General features: G+C 37.5%; 1 protein-coding gene across 1 annotated transcript in view; it reads left to right on the top strand.

Annotated features, from left to right (window-relative positions):
* The first annotated feature begins 4,003 nt into the window (after positions 1–4,003).
* Positions 4,004–22,149, top strand: part of TEX9 (testis expressed 9) — a 169,515-nt gene continuing 151,369 nt past the window's right edge. The window contains exons 1-5 of the mRNA XM_053717508.1: positions 4,004–4,194; positions 4,416–4,507; positions 13,705–13,768; positions 14,521–14,603; positions 14,949–14,997. Coding sequence (XP_053573483.1) covers positions 4,156–4,194; positions 4,416–4,507; positions 13,705–13,768; positions 14,521–14,603; positions 14,949–14,997 — 327 coding nt within the window. The 5' untranslated portion in view covers positions 4,004–4,155. The remainder of the gene's footprint in view (positions 4,195–4,415; positions 4,508–13,704; positions 13,769–14,520; positions 14,604–14,948; positions 14,998–22,149) is intronic.

Here is a 22,149-nt window from a genome sequence, read left to right on the forward strand (position 1 = left end):
CATTGTATGTAATTTTAAGCAAAGGGAAAAGGTGCCTCTAGGAGGCGTGAAACGCGTCAGTCGTGCTGTCTGTCTGTCCTTCTGTTTCATGTCTGTGCTCTTTTTAAACTGCAGTATTTTTATGTACGTTTGTTTTCTACAATAGATTTGTGTACATCTTACAGCACCTGTTTGTAGTGCCTGCTTTTTTCCTTTGCTGATCTTTTCGATTGCGGTGTGATTCCGCTGCTATTACGGCACTCACAGAGAGCGGGGAGGACATTGGGGGACCCTTCTACAGCGGGTTCACTTCTGCTAGCATTTGTTTGCTGATCTTGAGATGCCAATGCCCGTTACCAATCTGTTTATGTAGAAAAGTGAAGGATAAGGTAGAGGAGTGTGTTGATTCTCTTTGTATATTGAAATCCCCAAAAAGAAACAATCCAGAAATAACTAATGTCTCATAATAATAGCTTACCAAGACAGTGAAAAAGTATTTCCTATGTCATGTGCCAAACAGGATCAGCCTGTTTACCTGAAAAGTACTATACACGCAAAAAAACTCTTTAGCAAAGTCAAATATGCCCACACATTGCTATAACAATGGTATAAGTGACAAAATATTAAAAGGACATTCTACTTGATAATTGTTATTGTTTCAAAAGATAATTACTTTATTACCTATTCCCCAGTTTTGCATTATATTAATATACTTTAAACTCTATGATTACCTGTATCTAAGACCCTACAGACTTCCCATGTCCATTATGTCAGTGCTTTTTACAATCTTGCTGATTGTCTGGTTGTTGTGCAAGATATCAAAAACGAATAAAAGTACTGAGATAAGGGCGGTCTGCAGAGAGTTATAAACAGGCAAACTTAGAGGTTATAAAGTATGTTAAAGGGACATGAAGCCCAAAACAATTATTTTATAATTCAGATAGAGAATACAATAATAAACAACTTTCCAGTTTACTTCTATAATTTAATTTGCTTCCTTCTCTTGTTATACTTTGCTGAAAGCTTTATGCAGGTAAACTTAGGAGCAGCAAAGAACCTAGGTTCTAGCTGCTGAGTGGTGGCTGCATATATATTGTCATTGGCTCACCCATGTGTTCAGTTAGAAACCAGTAGTGCATTGCTGCTCCTTCAACAAATGATACCAAGAGCATTAAGCAAATTTTATAAAAGAAGTAAACTGGAAAGTTGTTTAAAATTGTATGTTCTACCTAAATCATGAAATACATTTTTTTGGGTTTCAAGTCCCTTTCATAAAACAATGTCAGTTATGAAACGCTGGGAAATGGGTAGTAAAGGTGTTATCTATCTTTTTAAACATCAAAAAAATCAAGTAGACTGTCCCTTTAAAGGGACAGTCTACTCCAGAATTGTTTAAAAAGATAGATAATCCCTTTATTACCCATTCCCCAGTTTTGCATAACCAACACGGTTATATTAATACATGTTTTACCTTGTGGATTATCTTGTATCTAAGCTTCTGCAGACAGCCCCCTTATTTAAATTTTTTTACAGACTTGCATTTTAGCCAATCAGTACACTTCCACAGGCGTGAGCACGTTATCTATATGGCACACATGAACTAGCACTGCCTGGCTGTTGTATGAGATTTAAAAAGCTAATAAAAAGCACTGAGATAAGGATGGCCTGCAGGGACTTAGAAATAGCCAAACTTAGAGGTTATAAGGTATCTTAATATAACAATGTTGGTTGGTGTATTTGTCATATGACATCCTGGTGTGTTTTTCATTTCAGCTTCTTTAATAAATGTGATTTTTCTTTATTTAAATGCTGGAGCACACTGATATAGAGAGCGGAGAGGCATTATATAAGTAAGCCCATTTATACTTGGGTGTTGCCTTACTAGTTGAACTCCTTGAGAAAGGGCGGAGTCCCGAAACGTGCGTCAGAGTTATACCGATGTCATCAACCAGAGCCAGAGATGCTACACGTGTGTAGAAGTGCGGTGCTCCCACAACACTTAGATATGCATACAGCAAAGGTGGATTGATCCCTGGATGGTATGTTGATGCTAATAGGAGCTGTGGAAGAGAGCCATTATTCCGAAGTTAACGATTAAACCGCAAGTATCTTGGGGTCATATGTGTACAAAGACTGTACTTGGACCTGGTATTATTTTGTTGGAGGCTGTTAGGGAAAAATATTTTAATTCTGTATATATTTCTCATGTGTTATAATGGGCTGACGTGACATTTTTAAACAGTTACATTTTTCTTGTCAGTTCAGCTATTTTCTGCTGTGCATGCAAAGTAAGTCTTTTCAGCGATAGTAACAACACCCAAAGTTTGTATGGACAAGATAAGAAGAAGACCACTAGGTGCTTACATGTGAAGATTCTTGGTTGGTTAAGAAGCACGCGACATGGGCTATAAAAGAGACTCTGTTCTTATCTGAGGCTGCGCGCCACATTCTGTATTACTGTAAAATTACCTCTTGTCATTTTGTTGTAATCTTGTTTAATTGTACAATTATAACCTTTTAAAATTTGGATCAGCTGTCTTCATGTTATTTTTTCTTCAACAAGGCCATGTACAGTAAGATACGGGGTATGGAAATATCGGCTTTCTTGATTTCAGCCTTCTTGGATAATTGAACCCGGTACTTTGTATTCAATTGCACATTACCAGGGAAGTACATAACCGCCTAAAGCATTACACCTGTTTTTTTTAATATGATAGACATTGTTTGTTTCATTCATTTTCTCTGACAAAGAAATCAAAAGTTGTATTCTGCATGGTACCATATATTACCATTAATGACTGTTGTGTAGTAAAGAAATACATAAGAAGAAGCTTATTTGAGTGTGTGGCAACAGCATTTAGAATACAAATTGATATTGCCTTACAGACTTGTATGCTTCCATGCTTTTTCATTTACCTTGAAAGGTTGATGACTGAGGTCCCCCCTTGGGGTTGTTAGATCCTTTATTTTATTCCCCCCCCCCTAGTATGTAGGGTGATATGGCTGTATGTGTGAATGATTGGGGCCCCTTTGTATTTTTTATTTCTGTCATGTCAATGCTCTAGATATAATCTTTGACCGTAATAAATATATTGTGGATTATAGTGCAGTGATCTGTTTGATTTTCTGATTGCATAATAATTACAAGTAAAGTTAAAATGATTTGAAATGTTGCTTTCATCACTATGCAGACAACTCAAGCATAGATATGTCATATGCAGTGACTGCATTGTTTAGTTTGCTGTCCCTTTAAGTTTAACAACTGATTTTCTATGACTGTCTGCACTTGCAAGTTAGCAACCTTTTGTATTGTTTAAAGTTTAGCATTTACAAAATAACGACAATTACAAATTATTTCAAATTAGGTCTCCTGTAATAAACATACATCACTATGAGACAAATGTTTAACGTAAGACCAAAAATTACGAAATCAAATATTGTAGCATGAATGTATGAAGCCACACTCACAAATCACACCTCCATATACCACCCACTCAAACGGGTGCAGGAATTAGCTGGGTAAAAAGGTGGCATGCCTAGGTCCATTACTACTACTATTTGTTATACCCTGCTCAAAGTCTGAATATATATTTTTTTAGTTATTTGAAGAACAGCATGTAATGTAAAATTCATTTTGTAGTTGCAATAAAATGGGTCTAATTCTGTCATTGGCCATCTCGTTTAGTAATATATTTGTATTCTTTAATCAGACAGATATACAAAAAGGTTTGTCTTCTAAAAGACATAAAGAACACATTAGGGGAATTCATATTAAAATAGGATTTACATAAGTAGAAGTAATATTTTGCAACCTATATCCCTAAATGCCCTTTATACTATATTATATCAGCTATTGATATATTTAACCTAATTTATATACTAAAATGAACATAAAACAAAAAATATTTATATTTTAAAATATTTTACTTCTCAAACAAAATCTTGTTATGACCCGGATCACTATCCCTAGTTTGTTTTCTCTTTGTTTAGAGAGCAGGCTTGCTTGTACTGTAACGTCACGTGCAAGGAGAATAAAAATATACAAATAACCACGTAACGGCCAGTGAGCGCTTCAGCACTCTAAAATGTATTTGACCCAAACTCTCGCGTGATCAGTGCTTTCTGTTACTTAGCAACTGGACGCTGCAGGCTAAAGCAAACCGGGAAGCATTAAAGATGTCGAATAGTCGAAGTCGTTCTGCAACTACCAACAAGGTAATTTGTCGAAAACTATGACGAGGAACCTTTTCCGAGGTGATAGGGTAGACTGCTGACATATGATCTAACGTCGATTCGTTTTATATTCCGAGCTTGAAGCTTCAAATCCCTTGTTTCCGAGGGTAGCATAAACGTTTCACATTTTAATGTACGCATCTCGCAATATGCAGACATGCTAGCAATATATCTGAACCACTACGCTTGTTTTATGTATATAGGCAAAGAATACCAGTCGTAATGGATTACCATCGTCTGCAGCAGCACAGAAAACACCGCAAGACAATCTGCTGGCCAAGGAGGAAGAATACAAGTAGGAACAAATAGATTAATTACACTGTTGTTGTCACAGATTCATTACATTTAAATTGATATTGCATTATATCTCTTTACTGTTTTGTGCATTGATGAGAAGAATGCATCGCTAAACGTATTTTATAAGCCCGATGTTGTTTCGAAACTGGTGATGATCGGCAATTTCCGTTACTCCGCCCACTAATGTTTGTAAACGCTGCACTTTATATAGTAAATAATAAACTTCTAGATACACTGCCTCTCTGTATAAACACCTAACAGCTAAATAATGTAAACGCTGCACTTTATATAGTAAATAATAAACTTCTAGATACACTGCCTCTCTGTATAAACACCTAACTGCTAAATAATGTAAACACGGCACTTTATATAGTAAATAATAAACATCTAAATAGCTTCCTCTCGAACACCGGATATTAATATATTTTATAAGCACTAATAATGTATAAATTATTCTAAAACATCTATACAGTTCTCACACTCTTGTCATTTAAAGGGTCAAATACATGAATGCTCTATCCCACTGGCTTTACTGTCCCTTTAAGTTAGGTTCTACTAGTTAGAACACTGGTTTTCAAACCTAGCCTCAGGCCTCACTAACAGGCCACATTTTGAGGTTTTCCAAGCTGGAACACAGGTGAAATAATCAGCTGATTAGTAAACAGTTATTTTACCTGCTCTCATCCAAGGTAATCCTGAAAACCTGGCCTGTTGGGGAGGAGTGAGGACAGATTTGGAAACCAGTGCTCTAGCTAGTAGAACCTAACTTAAAGGGACAGTAAAGCCAACATTAAACTTTCATGGTTCAGATAGTGCATGCAATTTTAAACAAATCTCAGTTTGTGTCTGTTTTCACTTTTTCTTTATTCTCTTAGTAACCTTTGTTGAAGAGTTGAGTGAGGAGCAGCAATGTACTACTGGGAGCCAGCTGAACACATCTGGTGAGCCCAGTGACAAGATACATATGGGTGAAGCCACCAATCACTTCACCATCTATTTCTTAGCAGTGCATTGCTACCCCTGATTCTACCATTATATATTCAATTCTCTTCAACAAAGGATACCAAGAGATATAATATATTTTCATAATAGAAGTAAAATAATAAAGTTGTTTACATTTGCATACTCTGTCTGACTCATAAAACTTATTTTAACTTTACTGCCCCCCCCCCCAGAACACTAGTTCACACACCATAGAAATGAACAACCACTTTGCAAATCATCGGTAATCCTATATAATTTTTATAAAGCAAAACAGGAAAATTAGTTTAAAGGGACAGTAAAGTCAAAATTAAACATTAGTGGTCTAGGTAGAGCATGCTGTTTTAAATAAAGTTCCTAATTACTTCCATAATAAAAATTACTTTGTTCTTTTGGTATCCTTTCTTGAAGAGTAAATCTAGGTAGGTTCATAGGATTGCAGGAGACAGTAGTGTGCACGTGTCTTGATCAGTAGTGTTTGCAAATATTGCTACTATATAATGATAAAGATATGTGCATGGTCTTAAGGGCCTATGAGCCTCCATAGGTGTACTTTTCAACAAAGAATACCAAGAACAAAGCAACATTTATAGTGGAAATTTGTAAAGTTAATTAAAATTGCATGCTCTATGAAGACCACAAACATTTAATTTTGACTTTACTGGCTCTTAAATTTATATTAAAGGGACATAATACTCATACGCTAAATCACTTGAAACTGATGCAGTATAACTGTAAAAAGCTGACAGGAAAATATCACCTGAGCATCTCTATGTAAAAAAGGAAGATATTTTACCTCACAATTTCCTCAGCTCAGCAGAGTAAGTTTTGTGTAAAAAGTTATACTCAGCTGCTCCCAGCTGTAGGTAAAAAAAATAAAAATAAATGAACAGCAGCCAATCAGCAGTGCTGAGGTCATGAACTCTTTTACTGTGATCTCATGAGATTTGACTTAACTCTCATGAGATTTCATTGTTACACTGAATAGGGAAATAACATGAGTGCAAGAGGCTCATCCTTTCAGCTGTCCCAGGACAGACATACTGATATGCTGCTTAGAAATCGTTTACAATGGGAGGTGGCTACTGAGGAACTTTTGAGGTAAAATATCTTTCTTTTTTTACATAGAGATATTTTCTAGTCAGCTTTTTACAGCTATGCTGCATCACTTTCAAGTGTTTAAACATTTGGGTATTATGGCCCTTTAAGAAGCAGTGTGTTTTACAAATTGAAAAGTTATAGATAAAATAATTAAATGTACCCTTATAAGTATATACCATAAGTATGTACCACTATTTAAAGTAACCGGTTACTGCTTAGTTATTATACTAGCAGGGCCCCGGAGAGTGAATAAGATGTATCAAAGTTCTTAATAATGATCCAAATTCCCAGGCACTTAGTGCTATGTGCACGCTCTGGTTCGAAAACAAATCAGACTCCTAATGGCAGTTCATTAATAGCAGATGCACTGATGTTAAACTCCGCCAGGCACACAAGTGTTAATAACACGCTCAGGCATAAAACTTCACAGTCCACCAAAATGTGTAAATGTTACCGCTTGTATTTCATCTGTATAATAAGTACAAAGTTCAGTGTGATTACACTCAGCATAAGTTTGCATATAACGTGTCAGCTGATACAATTGATTTGTAACAATTTTGCTGGATACTTTATCCCTTGAAATTTAAGTATGAACGATAAGCAAGACTTCTAGCCCTCCTAACCTCACCTCTTGTCCGTTTGCATTTGCCACTTAACAATGCTGCGGTTCAAATGAACATACCCGCATCACCGGAGTCCGTGAGAGAGTGTGGGTTGGCGTCTTCACTTGCATTACCGTATAGAGGGATCCTGAAGATTGTTTCAGTGGTTAGTTTGAATCCTCCTCTCAGAGCTCCTACGTCACCAGTGTCTGCTCATGACGCATTTTGCCCATCCCACTGTAGGTTAAAGACCGGGGCTTCATCAGATGTACTCAATAGAGGCTGATCCTTGCTTATATCAGGTTATCAATTTACAGGTTACACCTCTTTTTACTGGCACATTTTTGACAAGACTAAGTTTGCTACTTTGAAACTAATCTACTGCTTGTGCATGGCATGCTAATGTTGGGACAGGCTGGGAAAATGTTACTATTTTACTGATCTACACGGTGATCAAACATTTGAATATATTGAAAAAACACAGTATATTTACAATATAACAATCCACCAATAAGATTAGTAAAAACGATACTAAAATGTCTTTTTTTTTATATTTTCATATTTACATTTTAATGTTGGATTATACAACTTTTCCGCTATTCCCCACTAAACCACCTTATTGCTTTGAAAATATTATTCCTGTACTTATTTAGGCATACAGTCTTTTTTCATACCTTGCTAATTTTATTACTACTTTCTATGACTTTCTCTAATAGCTTAGTAGTAATGGTCACTAAACCCCTATACTAATTGAAATGCTTTAAACTGCTTACTGATTGCAGTTATATCCTCACATTTATGTTGCTAAACTGATCATGCAAAAAGCAGGTCAAAATAGGGGGGGGGGGGGCTGGATTTAAATGGGCAATAATTCTGCTTATTTAAATTGATAATTCAAGTACATAAAAATTCTATTTCCAATTAGGCATGAATACATATGGAAATTTATAGGAAACATGAATATTCGATCTTCTCATTCAAGCCATTGGGACTTAGTGTGTTTAATCTGTGGATCCATCTTGATTCATGCTGTAGAAGGATCCTATCCAGATTACCTCCTCGTCTATTTCTTTTAGTTGCTCAATGCCCATCATCTGTCATTTACTATGATCTGAATTATGAAATGCTTTAAATTGTCTTGCTACTGGGCTATCTTTATCATTGTTCTTAATGTCGTCCCTATGCTAACGTACTCTTATCTTGAGCTCCCTTGTGGTTTTGCCCACATAGAATCTAGGGCACGGACAGTTCAGCAGGTAAATGACATTTGTTGAATTGACGTAGGAGCTCTGAGCGGGGGATTCAAACTAACCGCTGAAACAATCTTCAGGATCCCTCTATATGGTAATGCAAGTGTAGATGCCAACCCACACTCTCTCACGGACTCCGGTGATGCGGGTATGTTCATTTGAACCGCAGCATTGTTAAGTGGCAAATGCAAACGGACAAGAGGTGAGGTTAGGAGGGCTATAAGTCTTGCTTATCGTTCATACTTAAATTTCAAGGGATCAAGTATCCGGCAAAATTGTTACAAATCAATTGTATCAGCTATCTGACACGTTATATGCAAACTTATGCTGAGTGTAATCACACTGAACTTTGTACTTATTATACAGATGAAATACAAGCAGTAACATTTACACATTTTGGTGGACTGTCGAGTTTTATGCCTGAGCGTGTTATTAACACTTGTGTGCCAGGCGGAGTTTAACATCAGTGCATCTGCTATTAATGAACTGCCATTAGGAGTCTGATTTGTATCCGAACCAGAGCGTGCACATAGCACTAAGTGCCTGGGAATTTGGATCATTATTAAGAACTTTGATACATCTTATTCACTCTCCGGGGCCCTGCTAGTATTATAACTCAGCAGTAACCGGTTACTTTAAATAGTGGTACATAGCGTGCTTCTAAGTTTTATTATTCTAGCCTGTATGGGCTTTCTTTCTCTATATAGGGCTAGCATACCATAGTATCTTGTTTCAAGGTTGTTTGTTTACCTCCCCTTGCTTCTACCTTTTAATGGTGTATTGTGTGTTGTTGGGATTTGGGTGGAGCATATAGACGTCCTGGGCTCAGGATGGATTTCTGTGTAACAATTTTTTAGCAATAAAGCAATTAGAACACTGTGCGGCCTTGGTCCTTCTTTGATTGAAAATATTATTTTATTCAATCCTATGCTTCTATAATATCTATATATATATATATATATCTTTTTTTTTTTTCCCAAGGGTAATTCAACATGACAGTATTTATAATAAGAAAACAAAAATAAAGTAAACTCACATGTTCAGCTGTAAACAACCTGTAGAACATCACATCGTAATACTGTAAGTGACGTAACTAACGAATCCGGGTCCGGCGGTGCTCATAGTACTACAGTCATAGGAGCGATCTATAGTAACGTTAGGAAAGGGAACATAAAAGATCGTTCCTATGACTAGTATTATGAGCGCAGTGGACCTGGAACAGGCATGAAGTCACTTCCGATATTACGATGTGATGTTCTACAGATTGTTTACAGCCGCATCTGAACATGTGAGTGTACTTTATTTTTGTTTTCTTATTATAGATACTGTCATGTTGAATTACCCTTGAAAAAGGTCTGATTACAAGACCGAAACGTCAGGATTTATTGTTATTTTCAAACCGGACTGTACCGGTAATAAAACGTTTATTTGGAAGATTTAGTGCATGGGAAGTGTTTTACGATATTCATAAGGACCAAGCACCAGTTTATACATATAAGGGCAGTAGCAAGATATACACTTACACACACACCATTTTTTAATTTTATTTTTGTTAGTTTTCCAGTACTTAACATGTGCCAGTCCTGTTTTTCTGATTGCAGTTCAACTTTTGATAAGTAAAGGGATGGAAATGTGAAAATTGAAAAGTGCATAAATGCATTTGAATTTCAAATAGAAGCATTTTTTGTAGTAATTTCATATTCATTCTTAATATTGTTTATTTCTTTAGTTTTGTAGCCATTGCTTATGTCATATTATATTTGCTACATCTGTAATACATACAGGGAGTGCAGAATTATTAGGCAAATGAGTATTTTGACCACATCATCCTCTTTATGCATGTTGTCTTACTCCAAGCTGTATAGGCTCGAAAGCCTACTACCAATTAAGCATATTAGGTGATGTGCATCTCTGTAATGAGAAGGGGTGTGGTCTAATGACATCAACACCCTATATCGGGTGTGCATAATTATTAGGCAACTTCCTTTCCTTTGGCAAAATGGGTCAAAAGAAGGACTTGACAGGCTCAGAAAAATCAAAAATAGTGAGATATCTTGCAGAGGGATGCAGCACTCTTAAAATTGCAAAGCTTCTGAAGCGTGATCATCGAACAATCAAGCAATTCATTCAAAATAGTCAACAGGGTCGCAAGAAGCGTGTGGAAAAACCAAGGCGCAAAATAACTGCCCATGAACTGAGAAAAGTCAAGCGTGCAGCTGCCAAGATGCCACTTGCCACCAGTTTGGCCATATTTCAGAGCTGCAACATCACTGGCGTGCCCAAAAGCACAAGGTGTGCAATACTCAGAGACATGGCCAAGGTAAGAAAGGCTGAAAGATGACCACCACTGAACAAGACACACAAGCTGAAACGTCAAGACTGGGCCAAGAAATATCTCAAGACTGATTTTTCTAAGGTTTATGGACTGATGAAATGAGAGTGAGTCTTGATGGGCCAGATGGATGGGCCCGTGGCTGGATTGGTAAAGGGCAGAGAGCTCCAGTCCGACTCACACGCCAGCAAGGTGGAGGTGGAGTACTGGTTTGGGCTGGTATCATCAAAGATGAGCTTGTGGGGCCTTTTCGGGTTGAGGATGGAGTCAAGCTCAACTCCCAGTCCTACTGCCAGTTTCTGGAAGACACCTTCTTCAAGCAGTGGTACAGGAAGAAGTCTGCATCCTTCAAGAAAAACATGATTTTCATGCAGGACAATGCTCCATCACACGCGTCCAAGTACTCCACAGCGTGGCTGGCAAGAAAGGGTATAAAAGAAGAAAATCTAATGACATGGCCTCCTTATTCACCTGATCTGAACCCCTTTGAGAACCTGTGGTCCATCATCAAATGTGAGATTTACAAGGAGGGAAAACAGTACACCTCTCTGAACAGTGTCTGGGAGGCTGTGGTTGCTGCTGCACGCAATGTTGATGGTGAACAGATCAAAACACTGACAGAATCCATGGATGGCAGGCTTTTGAGTGTCCTTGTAAAGAAAGGTGGCTATATTGGTCACTGATTTGTTTTTGTTTTGTTTTTGAATGTCAGAAATGTATATTTGTGAATGTTGAGATGTTATATTGGTTTCACTGGTAAAAATAAATAATTGGAATGGGTATATATTTGTTTTTTGTTAAGTTGCCTAATAATTATGCACAGTAATAGTCACCTGCACACACAGATATCCCCCTAAAATAGCTATAACTAAAAACAAACTAAAAACTACTTCCAAAACTATTCAGCTTTGATATTAATGAGTTTTTTGGGTTCATTGAGAACATGGTTGTTGTTCAATAATAAAATTAATCCTCAAAAATACAACTTGCCTAATAATTCTGCACTCCCTGTATTTAAGTGTAATTTGATGTAATATTAATACAATATTTGGTAAATTAACAAATCTATATGTTTTTATAGATGTCGTTAAGTAAAAAAGTCAGTCAAATTCTCGGCTTGTTGAAGACAAAAAAAACATATCTCAGTACAAGTTTTCTGAAATTGTAGGTGTATCACGTGTTGCAAATGTTGCCAATATAACAGAATAAGAAATGGTTACAAAACGGGAAATAAAAATCAATCAACACACTACAAAGAATAAATATGAAATTAAAATCAAAATTATGATTTTTGGCCAGTGAATCTAATAATTTGGCAAGATACTGTAGGTTTCCTGAGCAAACATAAATTATGACTGTACTAAAATTGGCTGTTATTAAAATGTAACCATTAATTCAATTCTCAATCTGCATGTATAAGGTGTCTTGCCTATTCATTTGTTTCCATAATTTCCAGTTAAGACTTTTTTTTTTTTGTCCCAGAGGCTGACAAATTTTATATCAAACATAGAAGCCAGGGTGAATATTGAGAACGCCAGACAAGTGTGTTTTGTATACAAATATATGTAAAATAATTTAAAAAGTTTGGAGAATTTAAAGGGACAGTCTACACCAGAATTGTTATTGTTTTAAAAGATACATAATCCCTTTATTACCCATTTCCCAGTTTTGCATAACTAGTTATAATAATATACTTTTAACCTCTGTGATTATCTTGTATCTAAGCCTCTGCAAACTGCCCCTTTTTTCAGTTCTTTTGACAGACTTGCAGTCTAGCCAATCAGTGCCTGCTCACAGATAAATTCTCGTGCACAAGCACAGTGTTATCTATATGAAATACGTGAACTAACACCCTCTAGTGGTGAAAAACTGTTAAAATGCAATCTGAAAGAGGTGGGCTTCAAGGTCTAAGAAATTAGCATATGAACCTCCTAGGTTAAGCTTTCAACTAAGAATATCAAGAGAACAAAGCAAAATTGATGATAAAAGTAAATTAGAAAATTGTTTAAAATGACATGCTCTATCTGAATCATGAAAGTTTATTGTGGCATAGACTGTCCCTTTAAGTCCTGTTTTAGCCTAACTTCTTTAAAGTAATTGGTCTTAAAGAAAGATACATATACTCACTATCTATTTTTCTTGCATTTTAATTGTATAAAATGAACAGCATCAAAAAAGCCACTGCTAGTTTTTTTTATTTGCTTGCAATTCTTCAATGTTATCTACAGCAATATACACTGGTTACATCAAAAATACAGAACACCACAGTGAACAAATTAACATAGAATTACTTATAATCAAGAAATCAGTGGGGACAAAAGGATGAGAGAGTTTCTGTAAGTATAAGCTGATTTTAGAACAACGCCTATTAAAGATATAAAGGAGAAGACTAATACATGCACATATGTTGATGAGAGACGTTAAAGGGGCAGTTTACTTTAAAACTAAAATACCCTTAATTGGTTTCCAAGGACTTTGTATACCATGTGGAATTGTTCCTTTAGGTTTATTTTTTTAATATGAACTAGCTGGTTTGGGGGATACAACAGGCAAACAGAGCTGTTTTAAATGACAAAATAAAGCTAAATAAGTTATTTGTAATCAATGTAATATGTTCCAGCAGGTAAAATAGATCACTGGAAACAGAGGAGAACATTTTACAATACGCTGTCCCTTTTAAGGAATCAGATCATAAGTTTCTTTGAATCATTTGAAGGATGATTTGAAAACTTTGAAACATGGGTAAAGAGTAGGAAAGGAGAAGGGTGAGCATTCCATATGTCACTCATCACGCGAGGCAACCTGTTGTTTGAGAAACAAAAGTATAGTAAACAAGGGTAGCATTATTTGTACACGGCTATCGTGTAATTAACCTGTCCGTTTTAATGCACTTTTAAATCAAATCTTAACTGGAACTTTATTATCTTAGACGATTAAATGCAGAATTGGAAGCGAAGACAGCAGAGCTGGTGCGTGAGGCAGAGACCGTAATGGTAAGTAGATCAGAATGTTATGAGCACAGTACTTTCAGGTCTAGGAGTTCTCCGATTTAGAAACCATTGTTGCTGTAATTAAAAACAAAATATATATATTTTAAAAAAAAAATAGATTAAAGGGACAGTAAACCTATTGTACTAAAACAATGTTTAAAGGGCTATTATAGTAAAAAAAATGACATGGTCTAATTCATTAGAGCACATATATTTAAGACTAGTGACCCTGCAATGCTATATGTTTAACCACTGCAAAGGCAATGTCCGCAAATCACTGCTGGTCCTGAGTGGTACTTCTACTTTATATTTTTCTAACCCCTTTTGCAGGGTCGCTAGTCTTTAAAATTATAGAGCTTTTTTTTTTTTTTTTTACTATAATGGCCCATTAATTATACAAAGTATGACTACTTTGCAATATAATATCATTATTTATTTAGCCCTTTTTTGTGTACTTTAATTCTGAAAATTTGTAGGTTTTCTAATTCTCAGCATCAAAAACCTACACTGCAGAATTCTCAAGGCTAACCCTGCTTACATATCTGTCCCTAATTTGCCTCAGTAGAGGTTTTCAGATAACAAACTGCAAAACAATGCAGAGAATTTACTTATCTTTTTTTGGTCTTGGAGGCCGACACATTTTTTTTTATCAAACATATGAGCATTAATATTTTTGTTTTGAAAAGGTTTCCATAGTGTGTAAGTTTTTATGTGACAAGCTAAAAGGACATAAACTTACCTTGTTTTCCTTATAGCGAGGACAACAAGAATTACTATCGCAGTCAGCACTGACAAAGGTTAAGTTCTTTGAGGACGATGATGACGATGAAAGAGTAAGGTAAAACCTTTTTAAACTAAGAATAAATGTATTATTTCTATCGTAGCTATGGCTTTGTCCCTTTTTGTTTCCTGACCTTGTTTTTCTCATATTTCTACTTTCTTAGTCTACCCTCCCTGTCTTCTTGCTCACCCTCTCTTGTTGTTTCTTCTTTTTTTTAAACAAACCTACCCATAAGGGTATTAAGATTATTTTTTATCATGTCTTATAATGGCCAGTTCTGTATATAACCTTTTTGTCTTTAAATGGCCTTATATCATTTTTTAGTATTCAGGCTTTATAGATCTAACAAGGTGTATAGAAATAACAGTTTAAATGTATATCTGTTTTCTGTTTAAACTCTAGAAAACTACTTTCCCCAGATGTACCAACATTGACACTCACACATGTTAAGGTAACACTCCATTAAATCTATATGTTATGATAATTAAATTGTCATCATTGTAGAGTTATCAATGTTGTCCTACACAGGTTGTGTGTGATATATATATATATATATATATATATATATATATATATATAATTGTTTTTTTTTAATTTAGATTAAGAACTATCTTATTTGTCTGTATATGTGTTGATGTGTTACCATGTGTGAATTGACATTCAGATTATCTACTTAATATGCCTCACCGACATTAATTTTGCTTCTTTTTATTAACTTCCAGTATGATTCTTTCTTTTTTCTTTTTTTTTTAAATATTTTTTTTATTATCTAACAAAAGGCAGCTTAAAACAATCATACATGATGCCGCAAAAGAAAATAAAAAATCCTCAACAGAGGACAATCATATGGGTTCACAAAAAAACATAATGTTCAAAAGAGATTATCACATAATAAAGTCAACATATACATTTTGTAAAATACATTCATTTTTATGAGTTAATAAATTAACACCCCTGACTTCTATGACCTTTTACTCATATGAAGAATCATGGAAATTATAAGTGTCAATAACGTAAATCATTAATATATAGTTATAGGACAAAGAAAGGACATCAGAAAAATAAAAGATGCTAATTCCTATATGCGTCTAATGTTGGAGTTTTTTCCTTTTCCTTTTTTGGGTAATTAATCCCCTACCCAAGCAAACATCCGGGGATTATGAACACATAAAAATAAAGACAAAACAAGGGGGAAAAAAGGACCCCCTCAACTCTCCATCTCTCCCCCGGATCTCCCTATGTTACAAGATATTTTTCCACTCCGCAGGGTTCCAGTTTTCCACTCCGCAGGGTCAGTTGCGAGGATCACTAAGATGAATTCTGTCGATTGTCTCATAGGATGGAGGATTTGTAGTTGGAATGCTAACGGGAAGGATATGAGGAATTTGTCCCATTTATCCAAAAAATGTTTAACTTTGTTCTCAGGAGGGGTTAAAGCGTCATATTGCTCTATTTGAAATCTAATCTTTAGAAAGACCCCGGAAATAGGACTATACTTATCTTTCCAAGATTTAAGGATATGTTGTCTAGCAATGAGAATGGCTGTATTAATTAGGTCTCTATTCTGGATGCTCATATTGTTACACAGAAGAATAAAATATTTTTTCAGCATAATTTTAGTATATAAAAATGTATTCAACCAAAATCCGATTCGGGACCACATTTGCCTTCTTAATACAGGGAGAGTCAACATCTGCATTCATTACTTGTGGGAAATACTGAACCTGGCCACCAGGAGGAGGCAAAGACACCCAGCCAAAGGCTTAAATACCTCCCCCACTTCCCTCATCCCCCCCAGTCATTCTTTGCCTTTCGTCACAAAGACAGAGAAGTGTCAGAAGATTTCGGAGTAGTTCTTTATGGAGAGTAGTACCCTTCGATATGGGACTGGAGTTTTAAGTAGTCTTGTCAGCCTCTCAGTGAGAGCATTGATAAAAGTTAGAGTCTGGAGATGCAGGGATAGTCTTTCTGCGAAACGATCCAGACTCATATTAACAGCTCCAAAGCAGTCAGCGTTGACGAGTTTTGCTGCCTGCTTTTCTTCACTCAAGTCCATGTCAGAAGCGCTGCTACAATCTGTTAAACTTAATGGACAGTGTTACTGTTCCACGGCATAGATTCCGGTAAGATCGTTTCATTTTTTTATACATATGTTAACGATAGAAGACAGGGTCACAGTGGGACTCCTTTAGCTTTATGGAATCAAAGGTTAATATCTCCTGAGGGTGATTATTGAACAGTGGGGTTTTTAATCATAATTGTTGTGATTTTGGCTGCTTTATGTGTGTGGAGACTTTGGGCTCATAGGCTGATACGGAACGTACAGGTTATTTTTTCTTTTTGAGAGCTGCACAGTTTTATTAAGCTGGCGCATTTTTCCTTAGCAGGGGCGGTCCTGCATGACGCACCGTGTGACCGGGATTGTTCACGTCCCCGCCCCCCCCATTTCCTATTCCTGACCGAGTGTCTGCGGAGAGGAGACAATTTCTCTATCTGTCTGGGTCCTAGGAGGTGGCGAGTGCCCCAGCCATTGGGGGTATAAGGTGCCAGTTGTTTTTTCTATCATTTTAAATTAGACGAGTTATGGAGGATTCTGATATTTTAGAGGGGGATCTCTCTGATACAGAATTTAATACCTGCGTATATTGTGAGGAGGCCCGGGTAGTCCAGCCCTCTCAATTATGTTCCGTATGCCGCAACAGGGTATTCTCATCATCCAATGTTGAGATGTTAGAGACCACTGAGCCGCCTGCCTCTGAGGATTCCTCGTCCCGTGAGGTGTGTTTCCCAGAATATTCTGTTCCTACACAGGCAGTTTACCCGCTTACCGCTGCTCCTTCGCCGGAAGGGGACCTTTTTCCACCAGAGGTTACTGCACAGTTCCGCATGGCCATCTCTACGTCCTTAGCGATTTTGCCTCTTCCTGCTATGTGCAAGCAAAGGGTTAATCCATGCACTCCTGCCTAGGGACCGTCATGTAAAGTGACGGTTGTATCCGATCAGTCATCTGGGGATGCGGTTCCCTCTGAGACTTCAGAGGTAAGACCTCCAGGGTTGGAGTCTGCTGACTTGATTCCTCCGACTGAAGAGGATTTAGCATTTGGATTTAGAATGGCAAGCCTGTGCTTACTTCTGAGAGAAGTTTTGGCGATGTTAGAGATCCCTAGTACTGATCTCTCAGTCCTCTAAATCGGATAGCGATCTTGACTAGACGAGTGGAGAGCGGTGGAGATCCTATTCTTTCATTCATACAAAAAAAATAATAAAATATAATATATATAATTTTAGAATCCCAGTTTCGATATCTATAGGGGGGTTTGTGTTGTATGACAGGCAGGACCTGTTTTTGCACACTCCTTCTTGGCTATCACTTTTGTGCGCTTGCCTATTTCCTTTTTCTATTCCGTTTCGGATTGTTTTTTGTTTAGAGCCCTTGTAGATTTTTTTTTTTTTTTTTAGAAGACGTTTCATCATATGGGATATTAGATACTGAGGGCTTCCTGTGGAAGCATCTAAGTCTCAGTTTGGGGTGATGATTCCCTCGATATTTTCAAGACAAATTTAAGTCCATGGAGCTTATACTTCTTTATTTGGATTAATTTTCTAGCATAAGCTGGAACTTCAGAATTTTCTGTTTAGTGCTTGAGTTGCTCTGGCAGATATGTCGGTTGTCTACTCTTTCCTTATACTCGCGAGAAGGAGTTATTTCTAGCTATTCCGGTCCAGGCAGAGCAGGTTCATCTATCCTAGACGACAGGCAGGACCTGTTTTAGGTACTATCTTGGATGGGCGCTTGATTCTGGATTTTATCGGATCCTGGGGTCCTAAAGGCCGGAGCTAGGCTTCACATCCTGCCTTTCCGGACAGTTTCCCTTCTCTTGATTTTGTCTTTCGGCAGAGAGAGGGAAGCTTTTCAGGTGACTTTTGGAGTCATTGTCCCGGTAGCTATCGCAGTGTGGGACTAATTTCATACCACGGTTGTTTCATGGCCCAATAAGGGGAGGGGTCTCCTAGGTCATCCTATTTGTGTTCTATGGTACTTAAGCAGACCTTATTATGTTTCCTTTTTTTGAGGGAGAATATAAGGTTCTCTCTACCTTTTTATTCAGGAACTCTGCAGGATCACTGTCGAGAAGGATATCTTTCCTTTTCTTTCCTTTTAGATAAGATCCGGTTTTTATGGACCATCTCTTTCAGTAAACCTTGTTTCTGATGCTATGTTTTTTGGGATCTGGGGTTCATTTGGCAGTATCCTGATTCCAGATTTATCCGTTGCTCCCTGGTCTTTTAGGGATTTTCAGCTGTCTCCTTGGATCCTTAGAGATGGATCTAGACCAGAGTTCTCGGGTGTAGGTGCCAGGTTGGATCCCTGGATGCTAAATTGATTTTCTTGTGAAGTTAGTTTACTTCATCTGGTTGTGCCCTCCATTCCCCCTTTAGGTCGTTGCTGGCTCTGTGGTGGAAAGATTATGTTTTTTGTCCTGGGACCTTTCTCGGATTTCTTTCCTTTTGACAGGTCTCATCTCAGCAGACCGAGACATCAGCATGGCGCTGGTTTGAAATTGTTTTATCAGATTTACTTGGTTTACCGGTTGGGAGAATCGCTCTCCAGTGTTCTGTCCAGATCTCCCTGTCCTGAGGGACATTTCTCTTAGCTCTCCCGGGGAGGTTTTGACTTAGCTCGCTAGCCTGTCAGTTTTTGGGAGAGCATGTCCTATGGAGGACTGGGGATTCAAGAGTTTCCCTCCCGATTATTCTTATGGTTCCTCAGGCGAGCTTTTTCTCTGAGGGTTTGGTCTTCTGGGTTCGTCCCAGTATGGATTCTCTCAGTGAATTAGATCTCTTTCTGTGAAAGAGAGATTCTCCTGCGAAGAGGGTAGTGTATCGAGTTTGGTGGGCAGAGGCCCACGACGGCTTGTTGTCAGCGATCCACTCTCTGAGTGTAATCTCCAGGAACGGATGTTCCCTACAATCATTTCTTGATCTGGGGATATGGTCTCTATCCGAAGGGTTTTGGATGTTTGTATCTGAATGGTGACGCTGATCAAGAATCTCAGGACGTCCGTACCTATCCCTGGTTACACTTTAATGGGGCGGGGTTCATGGATTCTCATGCAGAACTAATGGATCCTTAGCGGTGCTTTGAGGTCCAATACTACCTTTTTCTTCCTCTGCCATATCACTCTTTCTCGAGTGATGGCTTGATCCTATCAGGAGCAGGCATCATTGATACTGATTGCTCCGTTTGTGTCCGCGAGTTTGTTTTTGCGGTTTAGGGGCTTTGCCTCCATAGGGGTTAACTTGTTGCAGGGATCTGCTAGGTCAAGGCCCTTTTTGCCTCATCGAATCTTATCCTTCTGAGGCTGACTGCGAGAGGTCGTTTGGTCTTGGCTGAGAGAGGTTTTATTTTGGAGAGGTTACGGTCCTCTCCTTCAGCACATAGCTGGTTCCTCGTCATCTATCATAGATGTGCTGGACCCGCTTTTATCGGGAAGAGCAAGTTCGTACTGACACTCTATCTGACTTGCCATAGGTTCCTCCAGGATGATCTGGAGATGGGCCTTCCTAGCTAGTTTTCTTGTTGTGACAGTTTTTTGGGACTGCTAGCTGTAGTAGCCTGATGGTTAGCTTAGCTGCCTAGCAAGTGGAAGGCTTGCAGTTTAAAAACAGCTGCAGCTCCTTGCACCTTGAATGGGTGCTCATGAAGGTGTTTTTAAAGAAACCTTGTTTGTTCTTCTGCTCTTTGGCTCATTGAGCTGCCTGGAGTTAAGGTCTTTTTGCTAGCGCCCTGACTGCGGTCAGGCTGGTGAGTCAATCTGCTGCTCCTTCTGGGAGTTTAGATCTTATTTTTAGGGGGTTACATCAGGTTACTTTTGTACCTGTGCAGGAGGTGGTCTTTGAATTTTTCTTCAATGATCTATTCCGTCTGTAGATTTCTTCTGTGTGCCTTAGTCTCTGTGTTGCAATCTTGCAATACATACTCCTTATTGGGGTTTCCTTTTTAATATGGCTGTTTTTCGAGACTAGTTAGGTTTTCTTCCTAAAGTTGTGTCTATTTGTGACTTCAATCGTGAGATTGTGTGTTTTTTTTTTATTGTTATTTTTTTATATGTCATTATTATTATTATTATTATTATCAGGTATTTGTAGAGCGCCAACAGATTACGCAGCGCTGAATGTCATATTCCTTCTCTAGGGGGAAAAGGTTTTCCCTTTTTATGGAATCATGTCTTTTCAGGCTACATAAGAATAGACAGTTTTCTCTGTTGAATATTCGTATTTGGGAAGTGCAAGGGTCTGGAGGCATTGTCGACTTCCTTATTGTTAGTTCAAGAGCCACCTCTTTTTTTTTATTCCCTCCAGTTAGCATTCAGTGTGCTCTGTAGCTTGGGTATAATTTCCCACAAGTAATGAATGCAGCTGTGGACTCTCCCTGTATTAAGAAGGAAAACATAAATTATGCTTGCCAGATAATTTCCTTTCCTTCTGTACAGGGAGAGTCTACGGCTCCCGCCCGTGTTCTCCGATGGACGGCCCTAAATTTTACCTGTTCTTCTGGCACCTTTTTACCATGATATGTCTCCTACTGTTCCTTGTTCTCTCAGCAGACTAACTAGGGGATGAGGGAAACTGGAGAGGTATTTAAGCATTTGGCTGGGGTGTCTTTGCCGCCTCCTCCTGGTGGCCAGGTTCAGTATTTCCCATAAGTAATGAATGCAGCTGTGCACTCTCCCTGTACAGAAGGAAAGGAAATTATCTGGTAAGCGTAATTTATGTTTTTTGGATCTTGGGACATTGCCAAAAACGGTGAAGAAGGTCCGCTTTCTATGAAAGGCATCTAGAGCATGGAATCCTATCAGTAGAGTTCCATTTTGACCTCATAAGGGGAGTAATATACAATATATTTACTAATTTCATATGAGCCTTCTTCCAAATTATTGATGCTGTGTATTTATTAATTCTAATGAAAACATCTTTGAAATCATCGAACTGAAGATTCTCTAGGTCAGTAACCTATTTAGAATAAAGCGTCCTTAAGTCCTTTTTACCCTGATTTAATATAAAAGGTTTTATATAGGAGAGCAGTGGAGTGTAGACCTGATTGGTATAATTTATTTATCATAACCACCACTCCCAATGAGCAAGTTTCTTTTTTAAAGATCTTCTTTACTGAAAGAAAATGTCTTACTTGAAGATAAACAAAAAAATCTTTATCACTCAAACTAAAAAATAGCTTGATCAAGTTTGTTTCTTCATCCAAGAGTTGAATCACAAGATTAAGACCCTTCTGTGCCCACTTATGGAAAATTCTGGAATCTAATCCAGGCTCAAATTCTGGGTTCCCTTGAATAGGCAGGAGCGTAGAAATGGAGTTATCTCTATTTAGCCCTTTACATATTTTATTTCAGGCCTTGACTATTTTAAGAAAAGTGTACTTAGGAATGTTAATTTTCAATTCTGGGAATATGTAAAAGTGCTTTAAGAGAGTACGGAAAAATTATTATATTCTATTCCACTTGGTAGCTTGAAATATAATCCGACCCTGTTAACCAATCTAGCGCAATTTTGGCCATACTAGATCAATTTGTATGTTTTTTTTAAT

Source organism: Bombina bombina, chromosome 6, assembly GCF_027579735.1.
Source record: "Bombina bombina isolate aBomBom1 chromosome 6, aBomBom1.pri, whole genome shotgun sequence".
Lineage (NCBI taxonomy): Eukaryota > Metazoa > Chordata > Amphibia > Anura > Bombinatoridae > Bombina > Bombina bombina.